This window comes from Cnephaeus nilssonii (assembly GCF_951640355.1).
Source record: "Cnephaeus nilssonii genome assembly, chromosome: X".
NCBI classification, from domain to species: domain Eukaryota; kingdom Metazoa; phylum Chordata; class Mammalia; order Chiroptera; family Vespertilionidae; genus Cnephaeus; species Cnephaeus nilssonii.
Window position 1 is genome coordinate 37,309,892 of NC_137071.1, and position 17,123 is coordinate 37,327,014.

Consider the following 17,123-nt stretch of genomic DNA (forward strand, 5'->3'; position numbering starts at 1 on the left):
GCTATGCCTGAGGTGTCTTTTTACTTCTTTTATTGAACTCCATAAATATTTTCATAAGGCTTTGTGTCATTACAACATCGTAGTTTTGTTGTTAAACATTTTTTTTTAAACACACAACTTTGACATTTGTTTGATAGGGTCAAATAGTCAATTAGGAGAAACAAAATAAACTGGCAAATGCAGAGCAGCAGGGGTAATCAAAATCACTGTTGCCCATCCAACCACCCCAGCCCACCCCATCCCCAAAGCACTAAAAGATCACTATTTGGCTTTACACTAGAATTGTTAGAACTCTCTTGTTGCTGTTCTTATAAATCCATTAGAGATATACACATAGAGAGAATGGGGGAGAGGGAGAGAGAAATAGGAGTTGAGTTTCTGTGTTAGGACCATCCCACAGCAGGGCCCATAGAACACAATAGCAAAGCCTTTTGAAGAGCAAATCCAGGCCTCATTGAGTTGAGGAAAAGGGAGCTCAGGGCCATGCAGAAACAAAGATTTACAGAGTTCTTATGGATAGCACTGCTGTGAGGACACAGAATAGGACTGGACCATGAGCCTAGATAATGGGGATCCCCATTGCGGCTGCTGGCCACTGGTTTTATTTGCTGCCATAGGCTGAGGGAACACAACAACCAAGGGGAAACTGATTTATTGATGTTTCCACACGTCATTGGCATCTGGTGAAGCCAGTGAGTTCGGTGGATGAGAGATAGATGGATGGGAGGTGTGTGGTGAGAGGCAATATCCCTGATCCTGGAGCTCTGGGTACAGGTCTTGGGGAGCACAGGGACAAGGGGGTTTGGCCAAGAGATATTGTAGGCCCAGGGATTTATCTAAGCATCCCCTCTTGGTGGGCTCCAGGACCCTAGAGAAACATGTCAGTGCCAAGTGTAGTGGGGAGGAATGGCAAGTAGGAAAGAATGTAAGTTCAAGGAAGGCCTACCCAGCCATTGAAACACATTCTGCTTGCCAGAGAGGCCATTTTCTCTTATGCATTAGGTACCAGGTTCCTTGCCAAGGGGGTTTAAGTAGCTAGGTCATGTACTGAGCAGTGGTGGCCAGTCCCAAGCCCTGGCCCTCTGCCCAGCTCAAGCTTATCCTTAGCTCATTCCACAGGTCTGATTTGGGTGTAGTAGAATGAAGCTGAAACAACTTGTGTTTGATTCCCACAGAATAAAAATTCCCAGGCTGGGTAGGACCTGGTCTGGATCAGGAGACATAGAGCAACAATCAAGCCAGCTACACTGAGGGCCCCATGCAGCCATGGTTGCTGCTTAGTAAGCTGAGGTCCTTTCATGATGGAGTCTTCTCCCAAGGGGTTCTGAACAGACTCACAATCTCCAGATTCCTCACTAGAGTGGTTCTTCATAGCAAGGCCAATCCTTACTTCTTTGTACTCTATTCTTCTTGCTGTTCAACATCTATCCACCCAAGGGGCCATGGAAGATTGTCCATGCAATCTGCTAATAATGATGGAAGTCTCAAATACCTTGAATGGTAGGAACTGCAGGTACATATCTTAGGCCAAGGATGTCTATTTCCATACCCATCCCTGTTTGTTTGTTTGTTGTTGTTGTTTCTTTTCCTGTAAAAGGTTGCTGTTCAGCATTGGTTCTTCTCTAGGTAAATAATTTAAAGGCAGCTGATGATCTTGGTAAGGTAGGGTAGACTCTGTCTTTATCCCTTTATAGACTCCTATCAATGCTGCCTAAATAATCTGCAAATAGAAACTGGGACAAACATGCCCTGGAACTGGTTGCAGTGGGGAGCCCTTTCTTAAATCTATTTGCTACTAGAGGCAGTTGAATCCCTTCCACAGGAGGCAGAGTTTTAGCCTGTTTGCTTCCAGTTCAGATCTTTTAGGTTAGGAGAGGGACATGCTTAGAAGGAAAACCATAACCATCTTGAAGAACAGAATAATTTTTGAGACTAAATCCTAGATACAAAACTGTCATGACTCAGCAGTGCTGCAACATGGAAAACCCCAGTGCTAGGAGAAGAAATAGCCCAAATGCAGAATGTTCCCTGAACAGAAGTCTTCTCCTACATCATTATACTCTGATATGCCCTTTCTTATATTTGGTTTTTATCCCTCTAAAATACCTAATACACAGTGAAAGCAATAGGAATATTGAGTAGTTATGTCACAGGGCACAACAGAGCACATCCAGACTCACACAACCAAGAACAGAAGATGCAGGGAAAAGGCTGTTTGGGGCAACTACAGGGCTGCAGAAACATTTGAAGATAGATGGTCAGCTGAAGGAGAGGAGAAAGGGGACCCTCCCTTTACCTAGTAAAAAGTAAAAGGAAAAACAATTCTAAACTCCCAAATCCACTACATTAAATTAAATTAAAAAGTCATCAGCATCAGTATCATCAGGAAAGAAAAAACAATAACAATATAAACACATCTATGGTAATAATGACAAGTCAATGAATCACTCAGGGGAGTAAAGAGATTATCTCAACAAGAAAATGAACAAATATAAATGTCACTTTCTGAAAGTAAAGGGGAAGGGGATAGAGCAAGAACAAAAAATTTTTAAGAAGGGATCACATGTTTAGAAGTCATTGGTACCTATTCCTACCAACTATAGATTTCACTTCCCCCAAAGAACAGAAAATGTTTTTGGTTCTCTCTCTCTCTCTCTCTCTCTCTCTCTCTCTCTCTCTCTCTCTCTCTCTCTCTCTCTCTCTCTTTTTCTCTGTACACTCAAGAGTCTCTCTGTGTGTGTATATGTCCATATATATATTTATAAATTTCAACAGTGCTTCTCCGAAAAAAGGTCCATCTATAAATATAATTTTATTTACTTTATTTTAAAATTATCTGCCTCCCTGTAGGTACTATTTTTTGAAGGGGGTTAACCTGCTGAAGTTTTGCCAGAACGGTGACTGGCTGCGCTTGGGTTCGGTGAACTCAAAGACCTGTGACTGAGCGATGCCATCTGGGACCAGGTACTGGCCCTGGTTTAATGGGTCCTGCGGTGGTGGATAGGAAGGAGGAACTGAGCGGGCAGAGTTGACACCTAGAGTAGATGAAAGATCAAAGGGAAATGGTATAAGTTAAGTAGCATGGGACTTCTCAAATTACCCACTGACCGCTATGGGAAGACATTTCAAAGCAGTCCACTTTAGAGAGTGTGAGCTGGAGCTGAAAATCACCAAGGGAAGATTTACATTCCTTCATAGATTTTGGAATGGTGTGGTGATTACTGCAGCAACACATGCTTTGCCATCTACACAGTATTACTGAGAAATTTGGGATGTTGCCATCATCCATTTTACAGATGAAGACACTGAGACCTTGAAGGAAATGTAATACCCAAGGTCGCAAAGCAAGGGCTAGAACCCACATTCTTTGACTTCTCAGTTCAGAACTCTTTCCAAGAGACCATAATCCATTATGCAGGGGTTGGTGCTGCAAATAACCCAACACTATCCATTTAATATGAAGCAACATTTTCTCCCTCCTCCATTCCCCCTGAAGTGTCAAAAAAGCCTGGTTAAAAACTAGTGACTTCAGGGTAGGTGTTTAGGGGAGGGAAATGTTTTTTCTAAAAGCAAGTGATCCAGTGTTCTATGCCAGGTTGAGAGTAATGCAGGGAAGTGACATTGGTAATAGAGGGAGAAAGCAAACTCACCACCAGAAAATATGACTCATGAAAGACTTGGAATATATTTATGACATTTCAAATGGAACACTTAAATAATTTATCAACTTTCATTAGGAGGGTTTGCAACCATCAAAGCAAAATCCACTTGAATGGAGAATTCTTGGAACCAGGGGGCCTAAATTTAAAGTTTAATCCTAATCTATATTCAGAATAGAATAAGCTGAGATATACAGCATCTGATTCAGAATGCAAGGAAGACCTCTCTGCTGCTTCCACATACCTTCCTCATCTGCTGGCCAGTGTCTTAAATTTTAACATTATAGCTTTTTTTTTTTGGCCTTTGTTTGATGATTTGAGCCCATTATCCTGGATGTAGTATCTTATTAAGCCACCATCAGCCATTGGCATTTCAGTGGGAAGGAACTGGTTCTAAAAGACAGTATTTTTTGTTTTGTTTTTGTTCTTATATTTATTTATTTTCCAGCTTTGTTGAAATATAATTGACACAGAACATTGTATAAGTTTAAAGTGTGATATTTGATAGACATATATATTGAGAAATGATTACCACAATAAGGTTAGCTAGCACATCCACTGCCTCACATATTTACATTTTTTTGTGATAAGAACATTTAAAAACTACTCTGTTAGCAACTTTCAAGTATACAACAAGTATTGTTAACTATAGTCACCATAGTGTATATTGTATCCCCAGAACAATGTGTTATAACTGGAAGTTTGTTCCCTTTGAACAACATATCTCCACTTCCCCAAACCCCAGCCCCTGGCAACCACCAATTTATTTTCTGTTTCTGTAAGTTTTCATTTTATAGACTACAAATATAAGTAAGATCATACAGAATATGTTTTATTTTCTGCCTTATTTCACACAGAACAATGCCTTCAAAGTCCATCTATAAGGCAGGATTTCTTTCTTTTTATGGCTGAATAATATTCTTTGTGTATATGTGTATGCATTTCCATGCATACAAAGGTACCACATTTATTTTATCTATTCATTCATTGGAGGACACGTAGGTTGTTTCTGTGTCTTAGTTATTGTGGATAATGTTGCAATGAACATAAGGGGGTGCAGATAGCTCTTTAAGTTTCTGATTTCCATTTCTTTCCATATATATTCAGAAGCGGGATCGCTGGATCAGGTGACATGTCTAATTTAAATTTTTTATGACCTTCTATATTGTTTTCACTGTGCCTCACCAACTTACATCCCCATCAACAGTGAACAAGGGTTCCCTTTTCTCCACATCTCACCAGCACTTGTATTTCTTGTTTTGTTTTTTTGTTTTTTTTTAATAACAGGCATGAGATGCTATCTCATTGTGGTTACAATTTGCATTTCTCTGATTGATTAGTGATGTTGAGAAAATTTTATGTATCTGTTGGCCATCTGTATGAATTCTCTAGAAAAAAGTCTATTCAGATACTCTGTCCATTTTTTAATTGGACTACTGGGGTGTTTTTCATTTGTTTGTTTGGTTGTTTTTTTTTTTTTTTTTTGCTACTGAATTATATGAGTTGCTTTATGGTATATATTTTTAATATTAATCCTTTATCAGATATATGGTTTGTAAACATTTTTCCTATTCTGTAGGTTGCACTGTCATTGTGTTAATTGTTTCTTTTGCTCTGAAAAAGCTTTGTAGTTTAATGTAGTCCCACTTGTTTATTTTTGTTTCTGTTGCTTGTGTTTTTGATATCATATTTAAAAAAAACCCTGTTGCCAAGACCAATGCCATTCAGTATTTCCCCTATGTTTTTTGTAGGCCCAACATTCTTATTAATGAAAATCTATAGTTTACATTAGGACTGACACTTTGTACTATATAGTTCTATGACTTTTCACAAATGCATGATGTCAAGTGTCCACCATTCCACTATTGGTCTTTTATTTTTAGGTAAATAGGTTTCCTTAATGTTGATAATTTTTAAGAATTCTTCCTACATTTTGGATACAATTCTTTGATCAGATATGTGTTTTGCAAATATTTATTTCCAGTATCCATCTTGTGTTTTCATTGTTTTTAAAATAATTTGAATTTATTAGGGTGACATTGGTTCACAAAACCATACAGGTTTCAAGTGTACAACTCAACAAAACATCATCTGCATACTGCATCATGCATCCATTACCCAAAGCAAAGTCTCTTTCCATCTCCATTTATCCCACCCCCTTTGCCCAAAGCTACATATCTAACACACCTTTCCCTCTGCCTATCACCACACTGTTGTCTGTGTCTATGTGTTATATACATATACACACACGTTTCATCTATGCACCCATTGGAGGACACATAGGTACATAGGTTGTTTTCATGTCTTGGTTATTTATGAATATATATATATATATATATATATATATATATATATATATATGATGTAGTTTTTAGCTTAATACCTTCACCTTCTTTTACCAAGCCCCCCCACCCCTCTCTTTTGACAGTGGTCAGTCTATTTCATGTATCTATGGCTCTATTTTTATTTTGTTTGTCAGTTTATTTTGTTCATTAGATTCCACATATAAGTGAGATCATATGGTATTTGTCTTTTTCTGACTGGCTTCACGAAGAATAATACTCTCCAGGTCCATCTATGCTGTCCCAAAAGGTAAGATTTCATTATTATTATTATTACTAGAAGCCCGTTGCACGAAGTTTCGTGCAATAGACTTTCCTTCACCTGGCTGCCAGCACCAGTTTTCCTCTGGCCACCTGCGGATTGGAGCGCCTCTAGCCAGCGCGATTGGCCACCTGGCGCCATTTCCTCCGGCCACCTGCCAATCGGAACGCCTCCCGAAGGCTGGGGCGGGGGGACTCGGGGTGGCCGATAGAGCTGGCTGGAGGCCTCCGATCGGCAGGTGGCCAGAGGAAAACTGGTGCTGGCGGAAAACTGCTGCTGGCAGCCACGCAATCGGCCACCCCGAGTTCCGCCACCAGCGCCTTCTGCCGGCCCCATGGGTCCTCCCGCAACTGTTTAGGCCTGCGGGAGGAGCGGGGGTCAGGGACTCGCGAGTCCCCGCCCCCCGCTCCTCCCGCCAGCCAATCGGCCACCCTGAATCCCGCCCCCCGCGCCTCCAGCCGGCCCAATTGTGGGCATAGCGGAGTGATGCAATTTGCATATTACCTTTTTATTATGTAGGATTATTTGCAACTGAGTAGTATTCAACTGTGTAAATGTATCACAGCTTTTTTATCCATTCATCTAATAGTCACTTTAGCTGTTTGTAGATCTTGGGTATTGTAAATAACACTGAAATGAACATAGGGGTGCACATATTCTTTTGCATTAGTGTTTCAGGTTTTTGTGGATATATTCCTAGAAGTAGGATTGCTTGATTAAAAGGCCATTTCATTTTTAAATTTTTTTAGCAAATCCCATAGTGTTTCCTACAGTGGTGGCACTAGTCTGCATTCTCACCAACAGGGCATGAATGTTCCCTTTCTCCACATCCTCATTATCACTTATTGCTTTTGATGATAGCCATTCTGACAGTTGTGAGGTGATACATCATCATAGTTTTAATTTTTAATTTGCACTTCTCTGATGGTTAGTGACATTGAGCATTTTTTTTCATATGTCTATTGGCCATCTATATATCCTCTTTGGAGAAGTGTCTACTCAGGTTCTTTGCCCATTTTTTAATTGAGTTGTTTGCCTTCTTGGTGTTGAATTGTATAAGTCCTTATATATTTTTGGAAATTAACACCTTATCAAATGTATCATTTGTTCTCCCAATAAATGGGTTCCTTTTCATTTTGTTGATGGTTTCTTTTGCTGTGCAAAGGCTTTGTAGTTTGCTAAAGTTCCATTTGTTGTTGTTTTTTTTCCCCTTTATTTCCCTTGCTCAAAAAAATATATTGGCAGAAAAAACTGCAATGAGAAATGTCTGAGATTATACAGAATATGTTTTCTTCTAGGATTTTTATAGTTTTTGAACCTTCATATGTCTTTAACCCATTCTGAGTTAATTCTTGTGTATGGTGTAAGTTAGTGGTTTACTTTTTTTTTTTTTTGCATATATCTGTCCAATTTTCGTAACACCACTTATTGAATGGACCGTCTTTACCCCATTGTATGCTTTGCCTGCTTTGGCAAATATTAATTGACCACAAAGTTGTTGGTTTATTACTGTGCTCTCTATTCTGTTCCATTGTTCCATATACTTGTTCTTGTGCCAATACCATTCTGTTTTGATTACTATGGCCTTGTATATAGTTTGATATCAGATAATGTGATACCTCAAACTTTGTTCCTTTCTCAAGATTACTGAGGCTAATTTGGAGTCATTTCTGGTCCCATATAAATTTATGCAATATTCATACTAGATCTGAAATATATGCAATTGCTATTTTTTATATATTTATTGTTGAGAGTATTACAAATTTCTCCCCCTCTTTTCCCACTTACCCCACACCATCTGGTTCCCACAGGGCAACAGGCCTTCACAACACTATTATCTGTATTCATGGCCAATGCATATATGCATATAAGTCCTCTGGTTAATCTCTACACCCCTCACACATTCCAAATAAGATTTGTCAGTCTGTTCCATGTTTCAATGACTCTGGTTCTATTTTATTCATCAGTGTATGGTGTTCTTTAGTTTCCACATATAAGTGAGATCATGTGATATGTCTTTCTCTGACTGGCTTAGTTCACTTAGCATAATCATCTCCAGGGCTCTCCATGATATCTCAAGGGGTAATTGATCCTTCTTTTTCACAGCTGCATAGTATTCCATTGTGTAAATGTACCATACTTTTTAAAATCCATTCTTCTACTTCAAGGCACTTGTTCTATTTCCAGATTCTAGCTGATGTAAGCAATACAGCTATAAACATAAACGTGCATATATTCTTTCTGATTGGAGTTTCTGGATTCTTAGGATACATTCTTAGAGTGGGATCATTGGATCAAATAGCATTTCCATTTTAAATTTTTTGATGGAACTCCAGTTTCCATAGTGGCTGCTCCAGTTTGCATTCCTACAACAAATGTACTAGGGTTCTTTTTTCTCCACGTCATCACCAGCATTTGCTGTTTGTTGATTTATTGATGGTAGCCATTCTGGCAAGTATAAGGTTATACCTCATTGTTGTTTTAATTTGCATCTCTATGATGATTAGTGAACTGAAGCATTTTTCTTGGCCATTTGAATGTCCTCTTTGGAGAAGTGTCTAATCAGGTCTTCTGCCCATTGTTAAATTGGATTGTTTGTCTTCCTTTTGTTGAGTTGTATGAGTATTTCTTATAGTTTTGAAATTAACCCCTTATTGGATGTATCATTGGCAAATACGTTTTCCCATATAGTGGGTTCCCTTTTCATCTTGATGCTGGTTTCTTCTGCCATATTAAAGATTTTTATTTTGATGTAGTCACATTTTTTTCCCTTTGTTTCACTTGCCCTAGGCCAGTGGTCGGCAAACTCATTAGTCAACAGAGCCAAATATCAACAGTACAACAATTGAAATTTCTTTTGAGAGCCAAATTTTTAAAACTTAAACTTCTTCTAATGCCACTTCTTCAAAATAGACTCGCCCAGGCCATGGTATTTTGTGGAAGAGCCAAACTCAAGGGGCCAAAGAGCTGCATGTGGCTTGCGAGCTGCAGTTTGCCGACCACGGCCCTAGGCGATATATCTGTGAAAATTCTGCTATGTGAGATGTCTGATATTTTGGGGCCCATGTTTTCTAGTAGGACTTTTATTCTTTAACAACTTACATTTTTATTAAATCTTTATTATTGTAGTATTCCATATGTCACCCTTCTCCCCAATTGACCCATTCTAGCCTGCCCCTGCCCCCAAACCCAGGCCTTCACCAAGATATTGTCTGTGTCCATGGATTATGTATAAATGCTTACAAGTTCTTTGGTTGATCTCTTCTCACCCAACCACCAACACCCGCCTTCCCTCTGACATTTGACAGACTGTTCCATGCTCCTATGTCTCTGGATGTATTTTTTTTTAATTAAAACTTTGTTTTTGAAAGCATTATATATGTCTACCTTTTCCCCCACTTGACGACTTCTAACTCACCCCCATACCCCACCCTAGGCCTTCACCACCCTATTGTCTGTGTTCATGATACACACACACACACACACACACACACACACACACACACACACACAGAATTTATACAAGTTCTTTGGTTGATTTCTTCCCACCCTCCCATGCCTTCCCTCTGAGACTCCACACTATGTTCGGGGTTTCTATGTCTCGGATCTATCTTGTTCATCAGTTTATTTTGTTCATCAGTTTATTTTGTTCATTAGGTTCCACATAAGAGTGATATCATGTGATACTTGTCTTTCTCTGAAAGGTTTATTTTGCTTAGCATAATATTCTTCAGGTCCCTCCATGCTGTCTCAAGGGTAAGAGATCCTTTTATTTTCCTACTGCTACATAGTATTCCATGGTGTATACCACAGCATTTTAATCCACTCATTTACTGATAGGCACTTGGGCTGTATCCAGATCTTAGCTATTGTAAATTGTGCTACTATGAACATAGGGGTACAAACATTCTTTCTGATTGGTTATTTGGTTTTCCTGGGATATATTCCTAGAAGTGAGATCACCAGGTCAAATGGCGGTTCCATACTAAATTTTTTGAGGAAACGCCATACCATTTTCCATAATGGCTGCATTCCCACCAGCAGTGTACAATAATTCTTTCTCCACATCCTCACCAGCACTTATTGTTTGTTGATTTGTTGATGGTAGCCATGCTGACAGGTGTGAGGTGATACCTCATTTTCATTTTCATTTGAATCTCTCTCATCAGTGACTTTGAGCATTTTTTCATATATCTCTTGGCCATCTGTATGTTCACTCTGGAGAAGTGTATATTTAGTTACTTTGCCCATTTTTAATTGGATTGTCTTCCTTTTAAGTTGCATGAGTTCCTTATATATTTTGGAAATTAACCCCTTATCAGATGTATCATTGGCAAATATGTTCTGCCAAGTAGTGGGTTCTCTTTTCATTTTGTTGGTGGTTTATTTTGTTGTACAGAAGCTTTTTATTTTTATGTAGTCCCATTTGTTTATTTTTCCTTAGTTTTGCTTGCACTAAGAGATATATCCACAAACATATTGTTTTAAGAGATGTATGAGTTTTTGTTGCCTATTTTTCCTTCTAGGATTTTTATGATTTCACTACTTAATGTTTAAGTCTTTTATCCATTTGGAGTTCATTCTCTTGTCTGGTGTAGGTTGGTGGTCTAGTTTCATTGTTTTGCATGTCTGTCCAACAATCCCAACATTTACTGAAGCAACTGTCTTGACTCCATTGTATACGCTTTCCTCCTTTGTCAAATATTACTTGAGAGTAATGGTTTGGGTTGATTTCTGAGATATCTGTTCTGCTCTATTGATCTATATGCTTGTTCTTGTGCCCATACCAGGCTATTTTTAGTACAGTGGCTTTGTAGTATAGCTTGATATCCAGTATTGTGATCCCTCCAATTTTGTTCTTCTTTCTCAAGATTGCTATGTCTACTCAGGGACATTTTTGGTTATATATACATTTTTGGAGTATTTGTTCCACATCTGTGAAATATGCCATTGGTATTTTAATAGGGGTTACACTGAACTTATAGATTGCTTTGGGTAGTATGGAGATTTTAATGATGTTGAGTCTATAAATCCATGAACATAGTATATTCTTTCACTTGTTTATATCTTCCTCTATCTCTTTTTTCAAATCCTGTAGTTTTCAGAGTAAAAGTCTTTCATTCATAAGTATCTTAATGTTTTTGTTGGAATGCTAAAGGGGATTGTTTGTTCAGTTTCTCTTTCTGAGAGTTCATTATTGGTGTATAAAAATGCCATAGATTTCTGGGTGTTAATTTTGTATCCTGCTACACTGCCAAATTCATTTTCTAAAATCTAGTAATTTTTGATGCAATTTTTAGGGTTTCCTATGTACAATATCATGTCATCTGAGAATAATGAGAGTTTTACTTCCTCCATTCCAATTTGATGCCTTTCATGTTTTCTTCTTATCACTCTGGCTAGCATTTCTACTAGTATGTGGAAACAGAGTGGTGAAAGTGGACATCCCTGTCTTGTTCCTATTTTTAGAGGAAATGGTTTTAGTTTTTGCCCATTGAGTATGATTTTCGCTGTAGGTTTGGCCTTTATTATGTTGAGGTATGATCCCTGTATTCCCAATTTGCTGAGAGTTTTTATAAAAAGTGCGTGTAGGATTTTGTCAGATGCTTTTTCTTTTTTTAAAAATTCTTTGTTGTTTAAAGTATTACATATATCTCCTTTCCCCTTCCCCCCTCCCATTGACCTCTCCCAGGCCACTCCCACCCCCAGCACATGCCCTCACTCCGCTAGTGTCTGTGTCCATTGGTTATGATTATATGCATGCAAACAAATCCTTTGGTTGATCTCTTACACCCCCTACCCCACCCTCACCTACCTTCCCTCTGAGGTTTGATGGTCTGTTGGATGCTTCTCTGTCTCTGGATCTATTTTTGTCCATCAGTTTATGTTGTTCTCAAATGCTTTTCTATGTCTATTGATATGATTACATGATTTTTGTCTTTTAATTAGTTTATGTGATGTATCAACATTTCTTGATTTGCAACTATTGTTCCAGCCTTGCATCCTGGAATAAAGTCCACTTGGTTGTGGTATATGATCTTTTTAGTACATGGCTGGATCTGATTTGGTAATATTTTTTGAGGATTTTAGCATCTATGTTGATCAGGTACACTGGCCTGTAATTCCCTTTCTTTGCACTGTCTTTATCTAGTTTTAGAATTAGGGTTATTCTGGCATCATAAAAAGAGCTCAGAAGTGTTTCTTATTATTAGATTTTTTTAAAAATAGTTTGAGGAGGACAGGTATAAGTGTTTCCTTGACTGTTTGGTAAAAGTGCCATGTGCAGTGGTCCAGACCAGGGCTTTTGTTTGCTGGGAGGTTTATTTTTAATTACTGCTTCAATTTCATCAGTTTTTATCAGTCAGTTCAGGTTTTCTGATTCTTCCTGGTTAAGTGTTGGAAGATTGTATTTTACTGGGAATTTGTCCATTTTGTCCAGGTTGTCCAGCTCGTTGGCATATAGTTGTTCTTTGTATAGTCTTACAATCCTCTTTCTTTCTGTAGAGTCACTTGTTACTTCATCCCCTTTCATTTCTGATTTTTTTTATTTGGGTCCTCTCTCTTTGTTTCTTGATGAGTTTGGCTAAAGGTTCATTAATATTGTTTATCTTTTCAAAGAACCAGTTCTTAGTTTCATTGACTTTAGTGATGGGTTTTTTTTTTAGACTTTGTCATTTATTTATGCTCTGATCTTTATTATTTTCTTCCTACTTACTGTGGGCTTTTCTTGTTTTTCTCTTTCTAATTTCTTATTTGTAGGGTTAGATAGTTTATTAGTAATTTTTCTTGTTCCTTGAAGCAGGCCTGTAGATCTATGAACTTCCCTCTCAGGATTCTTTTCATTATGTCCCATATATTTTGTGGTGTTGTGTGTTCATATTCATTGGTTTCTAGGACGTTTTTTATTTCTTCCATGATCTCCTTGGTAACCACTTCCTTGTTTAATAAAATGTACTTATCCTCCATGTGTTTGTATGGTTTTCAGTGTTGGTTTTTTTTCTGTAGTTAATTTCTAATTTAATGACATTGTGATCCAAGAAGATGCTTGATATAATTTCATTCTTGAATTCACAGAGACTTAGTTTGTGTCCTGACATGTGGTCTATTTTTTAGACTGTCCCATGTGCCCTTAAGAAGAACGTATATTCTTTTTTTTAATTTAATAAATCTTTATTGTTCAGATTATTACAATTGTTCCTCTTTTTCCCCCCAGAGCTCCCCTCCACCGGGTTCCCACCCCACCCTCTGGCCTTACCCTCCCCACACTGTCCTCATCCATAGGTGTACGATTTTTGTCCAGTCTCTTCCCGCAACCCCACACCTCTTTCCCCCCGAGAATTGTCAGTCCACTCCCTTTCTATGCCCCTGATTCTATTATATTCACCAGTTTATTCTGTACATCAGATTTTTAATTCACTTGATTTTTATATTCACTTGTTGATAGATATGTATTTGTTGTTCATAATTTTTATCTTTACATTTTTCTTCTTCTTCTTAAAGAATACCTTTCAGCATTTCATATAATACTGGTTTGGTGGTGATGAACTCCTTTAGCTTTTTCTTATCTGTGAAGCTCTTTATCTACCCTTCAATTCTGAATGATAGCTTTGCTGGTTAGAGTAATCTTGGTTGTAGGTTATTGCTATTTATCACTTTTAATATTTCTTGCCACTCCCATTTCTCTTGTTGAGAAATCAGCTGACAGTCGTATGGGTGCTCCCTTGTAGGTAACTAACAGTTTTTCTCTTGCTGTTTTTAATATTCTCTCTTTGTCTTTTGCTCTTGGCATTTTAATTATGATGTGACTTGGTGTGGTCCTCTTTGAATTCCTTTTGTTTGGGGTTCTCTGCGCTTCCTGGACTTGTAAGTCTATTTCTTTCACCAGGTGGGGGAAGTTTTCGGTCATTATTTCTTCAAATAGGTTTTCAGTATCTTGCTCTCTCTCTTCTTCTGGCACCCCCATAATTTGGATGTTGGTACGCTTGAAGTTGTCCCAGAGACTCCTTACACTATCTTCATGTTTTTGGATTCTTTTTTCTTTTTGCTTTTCTGGTTGAGTGTTTTATCCTTATTTGTATTTCAAATCTTTGACTTGATTCTTGCGATCCTCTAGTCTGCTGTTAGATCTCTGTATAATATTTTTTTATTTCAGTTAGTGTATGCTTAATTTCTAGTTGGTCCTTTTTCATATCCTCAAGTGTCTCATTAAATTTATTGGCCTTTTCTAAAAAATTCTTGAAAAACCTTATAACCATGGTTTTGAACTCTATATCCAGTAGTTTGCTTTCTTCCATTTCTTTAATTTGTGATCTGTTTCATTGTCTCCGCATTTTGGCTGCTTCCTTGAGTTGATAGAGTGGCTTTGTGTGGTAGGTGTCCTACAGGGCCCAGTGGCTCAGCCTCCCCAGTTACCTGAGGTGGACACTCTTGGTGCACTCCTTTGTGGGCTGTGTGCACCATCTTGTTGTAGTTAAGCCTTGATTGTTGTTGGTATCACTGGGAGGAAATGACCTCCAGGCCAATTGGCTGAGAAGATCAGCTGTGCCTACGCTGGGAGAACTTCTGTGCTGGAGACACCCTTATGAGAGAAGATTTGCAAAAGCCTCTGTGCTCAGCTTGGATGGGGCGGAGTCTCAGGGCGGAGCAGACAGCACCAGTTTACTGTCAGCCCTGCCCTAATAGGCCCCTGTGTCTCAGTGTCCCGTGGTAATTGCTGCAAGCACCTCTGAGAGAAAGCTGCCCTCGAGCTCCACCCACTGCCAGACAGTCCAGTTTCTCCCCAAATGAGTCTGGTTACTCAGCCGCCTGCCCTCTGTGCGCGCACTTCGGTACCTCTGCCTTCCGCAGTTCTTCTGAGTCTCAGTGTGCTTTTCCCTCCTGACAGTCTAGCTTCTCCCTGCATGAGTCTGGGTCCCCAGAGTCTTGCCCGGAACTGGAGTTCAGCGCAGTCAGGAGCTTTTGTCTCCCTCCCACTTGAGAAAGCGAGCCACGCACTCAGCTGCCAGTCCTCTCCACATGCGCATTTCAGTACCTCTGCCCCTTGCAGCTCCTCTGAGCCTCAGTGTGCTTTTCTCTTTCCTTCTAGTTTTAGAATTTCCACTCATCCAGCCTTCCTGTGGTTCTGGATGATGTCCGTTTTGTCTTTTAATTGTAGTTTTGAAATTGTTGTGCGAGGCAGCAGCTTAGGTGTTTACCTATGCCGCCATCTTGGTTTCTCCAGAACGTATATTCTGCAGCTTTTGGGTAAAATATTCTATAAATGTCAATTAAATCCATTTGATCTAGTTTGTCCTTTAGGGACTCTGCTTTCTTGTTGATCTTTTTGTCTAGAACATCTATCCAGTGATATCAGTGGGGTATTAAAGTCCCCTACTATGATTTTATTGCTGTCAATCTCTCCCTTAAAGTCCAGAATGTTTTTTTTAAATATATTTGTGTGCTCCTTTATTGGGTCCATATATGTTTCCCAGGATTATATCCTCTTGTTGTATTGGTCCCTTTATTATTATGAATTGGTATTCATTATCTCTTCTTATGGCCTTCATTTTAAAGTCTATTTTGTCAGGTCAGAGTATTCCTATCCTAGCTTTTTTTTTTTATTTCCATTTGCCTGGAAATTTGTTTCATCCTTTCACTTTCATCCTGTGTGATTCTTTTGTTCTGAGGTGGGTCTCCTGAAGACAGCATAAATATGGGTCATGTGTTCTTATCCATTCAGCTAATCTATATCCTTTGGTGGAAACATTGACAACCTTCAGATTTAAGGTTATTATTGATAGACTAGTGGTTCAGTGCACAAAAGTTATGAATGGGAGGGGGGGCCCTCAGCCCAGCCTGCACCCTCTCCAATCGGGGACTCCTTGGGAGATGTCTGACTGCTGGTCAGACATACCTCTCGCAATCTGGGACTGCTGGCTCCTAACCACTCACCTGCCTACCTGCCTGATCACCCCTAACTGCCACTGCCTGCCTTCCTGATCGCCCCTAAGCTCTCTGCCTTCCTGCCTGATTGCCCCTAACTGCCTCTGCCAGCCTGCCTGATTGCCCCTAACTGCCCTCCCCTGCTGGCCTGAACTCTCCCCCAACTACTGTCCCCTGCCAGTCTGATCTTGCCCCCAACTGCCTCTCCCTACCTGATCATCCCTAACTGCCCTCCCTTGCTAGCCTGATCTCACCCCCAAATGCCCTCCCCTGCTGGCCTGATAGTCCCTAACAGCCACTGCCTTGGCCTCCACCACCATGGCTTTGTCCAGAAGGAAGTCGGACGTCCAGAAGATGGCCAGTTGACGTGGTCTAAGTAGCATATTACCCTTTTAGTAGTATAGTTAGAATATATAGGATAGGATTGCTTAAATAGGGGGGAGCTATTTTCATCAGGGGGAGATGCTCTTGGCAGACAAAAATGCATAATACCTATATCTGGACTGATAGCCAGCCATATGCACTATACTGCCAAACTAGTCATTAAAAAATTGAACCACTCTCTTACACCTTACACCTAACAGCTGTTGCCCTTAAACCCCTCCTAAGCCGCTACCTTAGGTTCTGCCTTTGACGTTCACCCAGATTAGATTCTGACTGGTCAGTTTCTATGCCAGTCAGCGTCAAAAGCTCTGCCTCCTAAGCAGCCATTGGCTCCTTGCACTTTACCCAGATTTGGTTCTAATTGGTCAGTTTCTATGCCAGTCAGTGTCGAAAGCTCCGCCTCCTAGGCAGCCATTGGCTCCTTGTACGTCATCCAGATTTGGTTCTGATTAATTGATTTCTATGCCAGTCAGCGTGAAAAACTCCGCCTCCTAGGCAGCCATTGGCTCCTCACACTTCACCCAGATTCGGTTCTGATTGGTCAGTTTCTATGCC

At 39.5% G+C, this 17,123-nt stretch overlaps 1 protein-coding gene across 4 annotated transcripts in view; it reads right to left on the minus strand.

The window, feature by feature from the left end:
• Window positions 1-359: 359 nt before the first annotated feature.
• The window catches only part of ARHGEF9 (Cdc42 guanine nucleotide exchange factor 9), a 387,554-nt gene continuing 370,790 nt past the window's right edge, over window positions 360-17,123 (minus strand). For 3 of the 4 annotated variants that reach the window (XM_079764370.1, XM_079764374.1, XM_079764373.1), the window contains one exon: window positions 360-3,035. In XM_079764370.1, coding sequence (XP_079620496.1) covers window positions 2,854-3,035 — 182 coding nt within the window. In that variant the 3' untranslated portion in view covers window positions 360-2,853. The remainder of the gene's footprint in view (window positions 3,036-17,123) is intronic. The other variant, XM_079764371.1, reaches the window with a different exon arrangement.